Raw genomic sequence first — 14,267 nt, forward strand, 5'->3', positions numbered from 1 at the left:
TATTTTAGAAGTTCAAAGTCCATGTTCCTCAGAAGTGACTACTTTGTTATTGTGATGAGGCTACTATGTTTAAATATTCTTCTTAGATTTTTACCATCCAAAGGCTCGGTATATATGTAGGGTATGATGTAGCTGAAGGAGAGTTCTCCTTTCCTCACATGCAGCATTCTAATGGAGATGCAGGGCTTTTTCATTATTCCTGCCTATGTGAATATTTGCTCCAATGTTTAAGGCTGCAACTCTGGAAACTGCTATAAATACATAACCTAAAAATAATAATATTGTGAGTATTTATGTATCATTTCCTTTAAGCATGTTTTTTAAAAATTTTATTCTACATGTACTAAAAAGTGACTTGCAATTTGAGTAATTTTGGTAACTGGGAAAAACTGTCGGGATGTGAGGCTTCTAAAATCAACAAGAAGGTCAAAATGGATATGATGACAGTTCATGGCATGCTTGCTTTGAAATATCTGACTTTAATGTTTTATGATCATTTCATATGTTTAAGTGGTTTAATATTGTCACTAAAATGGCAGCTAATTAATACATTGAGGCAATGTATAAAAATGCACTGAGTGCCACAAATTCTCCCGCTGCTATATTTATTTATAGCAATGTACACTGCTTAATGTATGCTTCTATTTGGAAAGCATTTTTGTAAATGTCTGCCATTTTCACTTTCTCCTTGAGCACAGCCACAATCTTCCACTGCCACTCAGTATGAGATATCATGAAAGAAAATAATTTAGGAGTACTTCTCCATTTACCAAAAGATTTAAACTATTTTTGAAAATTACGGGTAAGATTGCTTATAGATTATATTAAGGTAGGTTCTATAGAAACAAAGCTGAGACAGGGATTTCTAAACAAGAGATTTGTTGGGAGGTGCTCTCAGGGGGAGGGCTGTGAAAGAAGCCAAATAGAAGAAGGGAAATGTGTAAGCAAGAAGGTGTCAGTGGAGACTGGCCATGGTTTGCTCCCATGGGGAAACACTGGAGTGCAAAGGTATCATATAGTTGAGCCTCTCTGGAGTCAAGTAGGCTGGCTTTCTGTACCTCCAGGTAGGTCAGTCATTGGTTATGGCTGGCCTTTGAAAGAGGGTGGGAGGGTAGACTTCTCTAAAGAGGGTGGGAGAGGCAGCTCCCACTTGGTCCAGGGCAATTCTCCAGAGAAGGAAGAGGCATCTGTGAGTTATCTGCCAAGACTCACAGCATCTCGGTGATAAGAATTCCATCTAATAAAGGCAATCTGGGTGCGGTACCAACAGCATCCATTATAGAGATGAATCACAATTTAAAGGAACAGAGAACTGGTTGGACCTAGCTTCTATTGCTTCCCCCTTCCCAGGGCACACACACCCATGCATCCACATTTATAGTCAAGTAAAGGTGGAAATTCAAACTCTTTTCAAGTCCTTTTGATTTAAAAAAACATTTTACAAACATTAATGAAGACATGGACTTTAGTTCTATTTTTTGTTTGTTGCTTGTGGTATGGTAATGCAGAAGTTATGTGGCTAACTCTGCTATTAAAATGCATTTATGTTAACCTGAATGAAGATGGGCTCCTTGAAAGAGGACCTGAGATATTGTCCATGAAATCCTGAGGATGTTTTAAATGCCAAGTTTACTCAGGCAAATCTTTCTTCTGGCTTAATACTCCTATTTGTACTGCTTTATTTGCAGAAGCCTTTGTCTGTACATGCATAACTGATTCAGACAGGACTGAAACACTTGGTGTGTTCAACGAATTCATTTGCAGTTCTCTCTGCAATAAATTGTTATGTCATACTGAAGAACTGTAGAGTATTCCTCTTCCTGGTAGAATCTCCAACCCTCTTTTTTTCCCCCTATTATGAAACAGATAGGACTTTTTTCTTTGAAAAAGAGTTTTTCTTTCTTGCTATTTATCAGAATAATAATCTTGTATGAGAACATTGGAATTCCCATCAGTATCACTGATTTAAGAGGTGTTTTATTCTGTTTTAAATTGTCAAATATTTTTCAGGGGCATGGAAGATATATAAGAAATTCTTTGAATTGCACAGTTAACTTTAAAGTATAAGACCACTGATATAGTAGAAATAAACAATGACAAGTCTCCTCTTGGATTAAGAAGTATTTGTTGCTAATAATATTCCCTCTGATTGCGTTTTTATGTGATTATTCTAATTCATTAAACAGGAATAATGGTATGCAAAATAAACTGAGAATATAAAAATATATTAATTCAGTTTAGCATTCAAGCTGATATTGCAAACTTTTCACTCTGCACAAGACTTTGCTAATACTCTATAAAGAATGCAAACCAGGATGGTGCCTAGGAGTGTTCTGAAAGGAAAAAGGCCTTTTGGAGCATAGTAGATACGTTATTGGGAAGGTGACTTGAAGGGATCCTATTTGCAAATGATTTCTTCAGTGGTTTTAATGCCATTGGTTATCTTTTCACTATCAATATTTAGTATTGCCTCTATGAAGCACTAAGAGGTAAAGTAATAGATAATTTTAGACTTTCTTTTGAAGTCAAACCTTAAATAATGAGAAATCATAATGAAATGATATCTGTGATCATTTCTGACTGATATCTTCCTCAGTCTGTCTTTTCCTTTACATAATTGCTCATTTAACTGTCTACATTTGTACTTTTCTCCAGTTTAGACATAGGAACCTTGTTGAATAAATAAAATTCCTTTTTAATCTGTATACATAATAATTTATTCCCCAGTGTTTATTTCATTCATTGGTCATGATTTCTAAAATATCATTACAGGCAAGATAGAATAATTATTTTTGAAATACTATGTCTCATCAAACTTAATCGAATTATGGCTCATACTCATGGCAAGACCAAATAAAGAATTGAAGGAACCCATTGCATTAGAATTTAGAAACTTTTCTGAAACAGACATTAAATTTGGCTAATGTCTTTAAAGTACCCAGAAACCTCGTTTTGCTTCGTCACTATCACTTGCTAATAGCTTGAACAGTTTGAGTCCCTCAAATTTCGTGATTGCTCAGTAATATGTTGTGACATTTTTTTGCTTCCAGAAACTGCCAACTAAGTGAAGAAGACCACTGGATTTACCAGGCTATTTTGGATCAGTACCCTGGAGATCTCTTTGGAAGAAGGACTCTGTATCTGGACATGTTACAAAGATATTTTCCTCACAAATCTAGGCATGATTTGGTGAGTGCTGGGCCTACGTACATACTGGCAAATTAAATTGTTTTAGTAGTCAATAATTATTAAGCAATGTACATGTACTTTAAATGGTTCTTTAAAAATTATTTTTTCCTATACTCTAGAAAATAATAGGGTTATATAATGGTTTGAAAGCCTGTGCAGGTCATTTTTTCGAGTTTGTCCTGTCCATAACGAGGTGGAGGGCCCCCTCGGGCAGAAGTCACTCTCTGTGCCTACTTGCTGTGGAGATCTTCACTGTGATCCCAGGGCTGCTCTGCTAGTATTTGACTGCTGGGTGTCTGGTCAGCCAGATGCTCACCTTCGGGGGCTTTGCCATCTCCAGGTCTTGCCTGAAAGTGAAATGCCTGCTCCACTATTCACAGAGCCTGCTTCACCTCAGTCTTTCTAGTCACAGGGAAGCCAGCACTTGCCCTGGGGGTGGTACTTACTTATCTCTTCACCACCACGACAACTCTGCTTGATCCTCCTAGATGGATCTGAGACACAAATACCCCAAATACAGAAGTCAAAGATGTGACTGATATTTTCCTAAAAAGGAACTGGGAAATTACTGTTTTATTGTTTCATTCTTTAGTCAACAAGAACACAAGGGCAAGAAAACAGAAGTTACCCTGTCACTAATTAATTTCACAATAACTCACCTTATAACATACACATAAACAAACACGCAGACTTTTAATTTTTAAGTGAGCCATGCTATAGCATCTTAAATACTCTGTTTTTGTAATTGTTTTAAATTAAGCAAGTAACAACAATACTCACATGTATATAGAAGTTAACCATGTATCAATCACATGGAAACTCCTTGAATACACGTAAGAGTGGATGAGAGAAGTACTGTTCCCATCCTTAGATGGAAAAACTGAAGCAAAGGTCACACAGCTACTGTGACCATTTTTTCCCATCTTCTTTCATTCTCTTCACCTCTCTCCCTTTATTCAGTAACAGATACCTGTTATATGATAAATAATTCACTCTGAATTTTTAAATAACTTTCACTTATTAAATTAGATCTTTCCTTTTGTTGCCTATTGATTCTATTTGCTTCTGTGACAAGTTGTCATTTATAACTTGTAGATTTTTATATTTTTCTATTATTATCATGATAAAGATTTTTACATTTACTTTTTTATTTATTTATTTATTTATTTTTTGAGATGGAGTCTTGCTCTGTTGCCAGGCTGGAGTGCAGTGGTGCGATCTTTGCTCACTGCACCCTCCCCCTCCTGGGTTCAAGTGATTCTCCTGCCTCAGCCTCCTAAGTAGCTGGGACTACAGGCACGGGCTACCAGGCCCAGCTAATTTTTGTATTTTCAGTAATGACAGGATTTTACCATGTTGACCAGGATGGTCTCAGTCTTTTGACCTCGTGATCTGCTCTCCTCGGGCTCCCAATACATTTACTTCTTACATTAGATTTATTAGCATCCATTTCTGTGTGGTATATGCTTAATGTTTTACAGATGTTAAGTATATTTTTGGCTTTATAAAACAAAGCTGAGAAGTTTACAGAACAGATCTCAGTAGCTGATACTTAGTTTAAGTGAGACCAAGTAAGTGGTTTTACTGCGTACCTAATTATACCTAAAGTATTATTTTAGGTGGGACATAAAATGTCCTGTTTGCTAGCTGCTTTTCCCACAACTCCTGGAGGTTAAATAATGTATTAAATTCAGAGTCATGGTCTATACTGGCAACATAAAGAATTATTTAGATCAGTGACTCTCAACTTTGGAAGACACACCTTTTTCTGAGGAGCATTTCAGAACGACCCACAGAGGTTTTCCAGGCTACTCAGGTTCTCTCCATTCCTGTTCTTCCCTCAAGACTCTGCTAATTCCCATGGTTGAGATTCACTGCCAAAAGGAGCTACTGCTGCCGATGTGAAAATGCCATGTCCTTCATGAGCATAGCATGGGAAGGGCTCAGTGTCATTGCTATTATTACTTTAAGTTTAGGCATCCTAACATCTGAATGTTTCAGTAATTAAGGGTAAAATTGTGAGTTTTCAAGATTGTGGTAGCAATTTTTATGTTTATTAGCATTTTGTCTAACTGAAACACTTGATGTAATTGTTAAAATACCAAAACTGATATAAAGATGGGATATTTTTAAAATTAAATATAGGGAAAATATTGCTTTCTGCTCTCATAGAATCATTACCATTTAGAAACGAAAGTGGTTTTAGAGGTTACCTGGTGTAACCGCATCCTATATGAGGAAACCAAGGACTTACAAACATTAAATGACTTGTCCTCAGTCACCAATTAGCCACGAGTTCAGAACTTTGTAGGTAGTACCTGGTTTCTGGTTGCTGTATTTATGATTAAATATTTGTCCCCAATTTTTCAAAATCATTGGTTATAATGGTTTTTTTTTTCATTTTTGTAACAATGACGCAAAATATAAGCTCATTTTCATGATAAGTATTCACCCTCTGTTATCTTTTCAGATTGAACATGAGAAATATTGTGACCAATATCGCTTTGCTATGGAGCAGCGAAAGATCTTGATATCAAATTGGAATAAAAATAAGAAAGACTTTACGCAGAAGGCTGTGCTGGCACTCATTGAGGCTTGTGCAGCTCATGAAATGGAGAGCACATTGGCTAAGGACAAGAAAAAGCAACAGGAATTGTGTGCTGATCTGAAAGCCAAGGTAAGATGCTGCACAGGGGTTTCAGTATTTGTCTGGATATTTAAGAATCAATTTTTCCCTTTTGTTCAAACTCACCCTAAAGTTCAGTTTCTCTTTTTTTTTTAAAAAAAAAGCCTATCTTGAATAAAACTGTTAGTTTGAACTGTATAAAATTGCATTTTTTAAGTCAAAAACAGTCAATAATCAATAATTTCATATGGTTCAACCAAAAAGTTACTCTAACAGGATGTTAATATTGAAGTTTTGATTGAGATATCCAATACCAACCATAGACGTGCACGTCATACTGAGGTACTAGACAAAAATGCAAGTGTAATGATAAAGTAACTGTCTAATGCTGATCCAAAGACTCTTGGACTTCTCATTCACATCAAAGATAGCAAAAAGTCCAAGTGAGGAGGAGAAGAGAAGCTTCATGATGAAATACATTGGGGCAAGCTTGCTGGGCTATGTGTGAGTCCTCAGCGAAGTGCTGGGGAATGGATGGGGTTTTCCTCCTCCTCAGACCCAGAAATGTCTAGCGGGGCTGGATTGAGGGTGGCTTGGGGAGTTGGTAGGTAACCCTCGCTGTTAGAAGGATTGAGGACTGGAATGTCAGAGGGAAGTAGAGGCGCTGCTTCAGTGGCAGAACTGTAAGTAAGAGTGGCTGTTGTGCTGGGAACAACTGCATTCCACAGGAGGGTCACAGTGCATGAGTCCTGGAGGCCTGACGTGGATATGACCTCCCCAGGAGTGCTGGCCAGGGCCATTAAAAACAAATTGTATTGAGGTATAACATACTTGAAGTGCACAAATCTTGAGCTGATAAATGATATGGTAGAAAGACGATGGTGCAACAAAAAATTTTATTCTCCTGATAGAAAACAACTGGCAGACATTAAGCAACACCAATTAAGAGCATATAAAACAAATGTCTTTGTTTTAAAACATTAGAGGAAAAATGTTTCATCTACATATTTTTAAAACAAAAAGATATTTCTTTTGACATTGCATAAGCTTGAGACCTAAAAGGAATAGGAGCTGCATCAAGGCTGATCTGTCATGGGCTGCAGGGCTAATACATGTTTCTTCTCCATCTTCAGGCTGATAAGAAATACACAGGGGCCAGGGGCCATGACAAGTTATTGTATTCCTAGTTTATTTATAGTCATTTTGCACACATTATCACTAACTGTTGAGCTATGCTGAAATTGATATTTTTCTTTATATTGTATTGCACTGAGGTCAGTATACAAGTAGTAAAGTGCACAAGTGCACTTTAGGTCAAAAACAGTCAACAATCAATAATTTCATATGGTTCAACCAAAAAGTTACTCTAACAGGATGTTAATATTGAAGTTTTGATTGAGATATCCAATACCAACCATAGACATGCACATGAGACTGAGGTGCTTGACAAAAATGCAAGTGTAATGATAAAGTAACTGTCTAATGCTGATCCAAAGACTCTTGGATGATGCTTTACGACACACACACACCCCCATGAAAAACCACTGAGATCAAAACCTGGAATGTTTCCTGCAGCTCAGAAGACCCCTTAATGCCTCTTCTCAGTAAATACAGTCCCCACCTGTAATCACTATTCTGACTTCATGACCATCGATTAGTTTTGTCTATTCCTGAACTTCATATAAATCAAATGAGATACTACTATATATATATATAATATATATATAGTATATAGTCCTTTGTACTTCTTGCATTCATCATATCTGTTTCATCTTTGTGGCATGTTACATTGTTCTTCTTTATTGCTGTGTAGTATTTCATAGTATATGTATATATTTTCCTATTAACAGGAATTTGAGCCGTTTTCAGGTTTTTGCTATTATGATAGTGGCACTATCAACATTCTTGAACATGTCTTTTGGTGGACATATACATTCATTTCTATTGGATAGATAGTATACTTAGGAGCACAATCACTACATCATAAGGCTCAGATGTGTTTAGCTTTAGTAAATACTGCCAAATAGTTTTCCAAAGTGGTTATACAAATTTGCAACCTAATTCAATTGCTTCACATCTTCCCCAACATTGGTATTGCTAATCTTTAATTTCCTGTAATGTGGTGACTGAGTAGTGGTACCTCATTATTTTTTATTCGCACTTAGAATAAAGCTGTCTAAGTATCTTTTCATATGTTTATTAGCCATTTGGATATCCTCTTTTGTGAGAAGCCCACTCAAGTCTTTTGTCTATTTTTCTTTTGGGTGGTGTGCTTTTTCTTTTTCTTACTTATTTATATGTTCTTTATATATTCTGTATGCAAGAGCTATTTCTTTTTATTTTCTCCCAGTCAATGACTTGTGTCCTCACTCTCTTAACGGCATCTTTAAATGAACAAAACTTCTTAATTTTAATGAAGTACTTTTTTAAATTTTTAAATGTATTTGAGATATATCATATACAGTAAAATCACTAATTTTTTTATTTTTTATTTTTTAAGATGGAGTCTTGCTCTGTCGCCCAGGTTGGAGTGCAGTAGTGTGATCTTGGCCCATGGCAAGCTGCGCCTCCTGGGTTCACACGATTCTCCTGCCTCAGCCTCCCAAGTAGCTGGGACTACAGGCACCTGCCACCACACCTGGCTGATTTTTTGGTATTTTTTTTTTTAGTAGAGACGGGATTTCGCTGTGTTAGCCAGGATGGTCTTGATCTCTGACTTTAAGATCTGCCCGCCTTGGCCTCCCAAAGTGCTGGGATTACATGCGTGAGCCACTGCGCCCAGCCAAAATCACTATTTTTAATGCATAGTTCTATGAATTTTGAAAATGCATGATGTATCACTACCACCATAATCAAGATATAGAACAGTTCCACCACCACTCAAAAATTCTTCACACCCCTTTGTAGTCAACGCCTCATCTACCTCCAGCCTTTGGCAACCACTGATCTGTTCTCTATCCTTAGAGTTTTGCCTATTCTAGAAGGTCATGTAAGTGTAACTCAACAGTATGTAGCCTTGAGTCTGGCTTTGTTCACTTATCATAATGCATTTTAGATCCACCCATGTTGTTTGTATCAATGGTTTGTTCTTTTTTATTGCTGAGTAGTATTCCATGACATGGCTATGTTACAGTTTTTCCGTTCATCAGTTGTTTCAAGTTATTGGTGATTAATGTTACCTTGCTTATAGTGGGAGTAGACTTTAGGCTTCCTGGTGAGCCTGTGCCTCAGAGGGTGTCCCTCCTTTTTTTTTTTTTTCTTATTTTTAAGAGACAGGGTTTCACTCTATTGCCCAGGCTGGAATGTGGAGATGCAATCATAGCTCACTGCAGCCTACATGTCCCAGGCTCAAGTGATCTTCCTGCCTCCATCTTCCAAATAGCTGAGACCACAGGCATGCACTACCATGCCTGGCTAATTTTTCAGTTTTTCAATATTTTGTGGAGATGAGGTCTTGCTATGTTGCCCAGGTTGGTCTTGAGTTTCTGGCCTCAAGCAATCCCAAAGCCGGAGATTGCAGGTGAGCCACTGGGCCTGGCCCTGCCACACTCTTGTTCCTTCCCCTGCACTAGATTGTTACTAGACACTTGCTAGCCTGGTAGGGGAAGGGGCATTCTGCAATACTGGTTCAGCTTCATTCTCAGGCAGGGCCTGTGTCCCTGGGTCTTGGGGCTAAGGGCCTACTCAGCAATCCTGCTCTTTTTCCCACAGCAGACAAATTCTGCCTCATGATTTTGATGTTCTTGTGAGGGAGACAGTTTCCTGCACCTCCCCCAGGAGAAGAGCGTTTCTTCATTTCCTTCTCCCAGTTGTGATGGGTCCACACTTGTACCCTAGTGGGTTTGTGGCTTTTCCTCCAGCAGTGATAGGTGTTCATTCTATAGGACTTTGGATCTTCTTTGGCAGATCTGCACTGCCATAGGATGCTTTCTCTGCTCTCCTACCCTGACTCTGATTTTTTTTTGTGAGCACTCTGAGATCTATGGAGAAAAGCCTGAGAGTGGGTGCAAATTCCTCTTGTGTTTGTAGCTTCCACAGGTTCTATATTCTCATGCTCTGCGAAGTCATTAAAACTTGTAAATCATTAACATTTGTCAATTTATTACAACATTTTAGCTGCAGTCTTCTGACTTCCATAGTGGCCTCATCTCCCCAGATGCTCTGTGGCAAGTAAGCCAGTTGTCACATCCTGGCTCTCCTTGGAGGCATCTGTCTTTCCTTAAATTTCAGACTAATTTATTGCCTTGTGGCCTCTGCTCTCTGAGGAGTTCAAGAAAAGTCCTGATGTAGGTGATTCAGCTTTTCCTTGTGGTTAAAGTGAGAACAATATTCTGTCTAACTTTCTACACCTAAATGGAAGCTCATAGCTCCTAATGAAATATAATTCATCAATCTTTTTTTGTCCTATTTAAGAAATCACTGGCTAATGGTAAAGGGCCATTGTCAAAGATATTATGCCCAAGATTTTTCTGCCTAACAGGGTTCCTGCCAGAAGTAAGGGGACCCCAAAGACAGTGGGATGGAACAACAATAAATGGGAACCTGATGGATAGGAAAGAAATGGCTAGTCAAAGGTAAATGAGCATGACACACATCAGGAGCATCTTTCCTGGAAAACCCAGCTAGCAATCAAGGCAACAGCACTGCTTGGAGGGCAAGGGTCAGCATGAACCTCCTGCCTAGCTTACTTAGGACAGTGTCAGTCACCCATCAACTGAGAACTTTGCTTTCCTTTTCTTTAGCCCTCCTTTTCTTTTCCTCCTCCCACCTCTGGGCCCCGAAGGTTTAAGCATCTAGGGAATGAAAGAAGCCATCTTCTGCATGAAGAGGGAAGTGCTAACTAATCTCTTAGAACCAGGCACTGATTTTGAACCAAGACTGTTTTGTGACTTAAAGTTACCATGGACCTCTCTGTAACTCAAGAGTGAGCCATGCATTCTGCTGAGTTTTCAACTGGTGGTTGGAGAAACATCTGAATGGAGGACAAAAACAATACCACATTTTGATGATGTCTCACACATCATGCTGTACCACATACGAAGCATACTTTACTGAGTGTCCCCTACCACCAGGCATCCTAATAGATGCTTTCTATGCATTTCCTGATATTCTCTTCAATGACAAATCTAAGCTGAGATGTGCAGAGGTTGCTGCAGAGCATCTAGTCACTGAATCAAGGCTGCAGCTCTAAGAGACAACATAACATGTAGCCTCTTCAGAAAGGTATGGTCACACGAGGATAAACAAATATCTGAGCGTTCAGGGATGAAACCTGAAAAGTGTAAATGCAGGCAGATAGTGGGGGAAATCAGAACATAAAGCACACTGTAGTAAAATGGATTCTGTTTTTTCTAGAGAGAGTGTTATCATTGGAATTTGTATTCCTGATGAGGGACTGAGCTCAGTAAATTATAGCTGGGATCTGGGATCAAAACGATATCATAAAAGAAAAGAAGTAAATCTATAAATTCTGCAGTCATTTAAAATGTTAAACTATGCTTATAATTTTTTTTAACCTGGAAGGAAACTTGGCAATTTATCCCTGCCCTTCATTTTATAAGCCTGAAAGCTGAGCCCTGAAAGATGAAGTGACTTGCCTGAGGTTCACATCAGCTCATTCAACTTGTAATTCAATATTATCTTGGCCCCACAAAGGTTTGCATACAAGAGTTCTACAAAATAATAGAAGATATTTATTATACTGTAGGCTCCAGTGTGCTATAAAGTAGGCCCACAAAGTGTGAAAAATATTACTTCATTGTATCATAAATTTGACCTTTCTAAAACTAATATGCCAGCTATAAGAAACATTAATTAAACATTTAACCATAATTTTGTTCTCAGCCTTGGAATTTAAAAGGGCTTTTGGAGGGTAATTTAGATGATTTGTGTCTTTTAAGAGAAGTGTTAAAGGAATTTTGAAACGATGCTCTCGTGCTCTCTCTGTCTCTGTTTTGTTTCATTTTGGTTTTCTGTAGCAAGCAGAGGTATTTGGGCCTCTCACCAGAGGATGACAGGAAAGGGAGGAAGTAGAGCTCTCATTCTCCTGCTCCCATGAAACCTGCTCTTTGATCCCCCAAGTTTTCCCAGACTACTGCCTGAACCAGTCTGTTAGCTGTGCACTTGATTCCATAGCATCCTTGTCTGTCCATGGCATGGCTAGGAACATCCTCCCCAGAGCCATCTCTTTTTTTTTTTTTTTTTTTTTTTTTTTTTTGAGATGGAGTCTTGCCCTGTCACCAGGCTGGAGTGCAGTGGTGCGATCTCGGCTCACTGGAACCTCCGACTCCTGGGTTCAAGCAATTCTTCTGCCTCAGCCTCCTGAGTAGCTAGGATTACAAGCACGCACCACCACACCCAGCTAATAGTGCTGAGATTACAGGTGTGAACCATGTGCCTGGCCCTCATAATTGTCTTTCTTTGCTTCCATGCTGGGTGGCTGAGTGCTGCCTGGTGGTCAAAGGGGAAGAGTTAACTTCATCTGGATGCTCAATGCCACATGAGAGGCTTTCGTCCTGTCCTTAGTTTGCCCACTCTCCCCATGCCTTTTATGACTGTTTCCCATGGTTGCCACTCCATAGGACCCATACCTGACACCATACACTCTCATCCTCAGACTCCCAGGAGACAAACTACCTCCTTCTTTAGCAAGAAAATTAAGTCATTGAGGAGTGAAACAACCCCTAATTTCTTCTTCCCCACCCTATGCCTTTCTGTCTCTTGCCAGGCGCTGGCCTTCCTCTAGATGAAGGGTGTTATGTTTCCTATGTATTCAAGTTCAGTCCTTCTCCCAAAAGTCTGGAACTGTGACCCACCTAACTACTTTAGAAATGTGATGCTAGTGATTATTGCCTTTCTTTATTTTTGTCTCTCTTATTCTTTGTAGTGTTTTCTTTAGCCTATAAACATGGCTAAGTAAAAGACTATCCAAAGAAGTCTTCTCTTGTCATCCTCAAGGTCTTGGGCAGTCCCTAGCTCTACTCTTTCATTTGAAATCAATCCTTTGAAAGAATAGTCTACATTATCGTCCCAAGAACTTCTGACTTCTCAGTCTACTGAAATCTTCTCCACCCCTTAATGTCTCCAGTGATCACCGTGTTACCTAATCCAGCAAGGCTCTTCCGTCCTGATCCTCCTGGACCTCTCCCCTTCACTTGCTTGTTGATGACCCACTCTTTGACATTCTTTACTCCCTCAGCTTCTATAAAACCTATCTTGCCATATCTTACAGTGGTTCTTAGTCTTCCTGTGTATTTCCCATTGTCTGCCCACTTCTAAAACCCTGGGGCCTTCCAGTTTTCTGTCCTTGCTCTTTGCTCTTATTTCTTTACTTCATTGGCCACTAAAGCCTCCTCGTGATTCCGCCTACCCTGATATGCTAACTGCTCTCAGATCTCTATTCCCATTTCTGCACAGTTCTCTCTTCGGCTTCATGTATCCAGCTACATGCTGATTATATCAACTTAGAAGGCTGAATGCCTCAAATTCAGTGTCCAAAATAGAAATCTTCATTTTCCTGTGGTAAATTTTCCCTTCTTTCTTGAAACTCCGCTTCCTCTTTTCTCTTACCTTCATAGCCATTTATGTACTTTTGAAAACTTTATCTATCTGCCCCTTCCTTTCTATCATAAAGCCCTGGCCATTGTTCCTGAGCTATTGCACCTCTCATGGCTATGTTTCACATTCTGCCCTTGAGAAACCCTTTCTCTAAATTGCAGGCAGAATGCTCTATCTAAAATTCAATTCAGATTCAGGCCAAGCCCAGTGGCTCATGCCTGTAATCCCAGTTCTTTGGAAGGTTAAGGTGGGAGGATTGCTTGAAGCCAGGAATTCAAGACCAGCCTGGGCAACAGAGCAAGACCCTATCTCTACAAAAAAGGGTTTAAAAAATAGCCAGGAGTAGTGGTGCATGCATGTAGTTCTAGCTACTCAGGAGGCTGAAGCAGGAGGATTTATTGAGGCCAGGAGTTCAAGGTTACAGTGAGCTATGATTGCATCACTGCACTTCCGTTCAGCCTGGGTGACAGAGTGAGTCCCTGTCTCTTAAAGAAACTATAATTCAGGTATGCCATTCCCTGATGATACCATCTCATTTGCTTACAGTAATCGCCCAACTTTCTGGCATTGCTGTCCAGGTTTTCAATAATTTGGACCCCAGCTTTCTTCCAGCCTCCTTTCTTGACACACTCCACTCTACACATTACAATTTAGAAATATCAAACTCCTTGTAATTCACTCTCGCTCTACCTCTGCACAGTACAACATTCTATTTCCTGTCCCTGTGCCTTTGCTGTTGCTATTGTTGGCTTTGCCTGGAATGCCTCTCTTACCTTCCTTTGTCTGAATAAATCTCATTCATCTTCAAAATTCAGCTCAAATGTCTGATACAGGAAGACTTTGTTGAATCCCTGACTAGAGTCAATACACTCTTTGTTCTCCCTAACTCCTGGTA

General features: G+C 39.1%; 1 protein-coding gene across 6 annotated transcripts in view; it reads left to right on the top strand.

The window, feature by feature from the left end:
• Nucleotides 1–14,267, top strand: part of CCDC148 (coiled-coil domain containing 148) — a 284,045-nt gene that overhangs the window by 144,018 nt on the left and 125,760 nt on the right. For all 6 annotated transcript variants that reach the window (XM_050750433.1, XM_050750439.1, XM_050750438.1 and 3 more), the window contains 2 exons: nucleotides 3,051–3,189; nucleotides 5,660–5,866. In XM_050750433.1, the coding sequence (XP_050606390.1) occupies nucleotides 3,051–3,189; nucleotides 5,660–5,866 (346 nt within the window). The remainder of the gene's footprint in view (nucleotides 1–3,050; nucleotides 3,190–5,659; nucleotides 5,867–14,267) is intronic.

This window comes from Macaca thibetana, chromosome 12, assembly GCF_024542745.1.
Source record: "Macaca thibetana thibetana isolate TM-01 chromosome 12, ASM2454274v1, whole genome shotgun sequence".
In the NCBI taxonomy this organism is placed as follows: Eukaryota; Metazoa; Chordata; class Mammalia; order Primates; family Cercopithecidae; genus Macaca; species Macaca thibetana.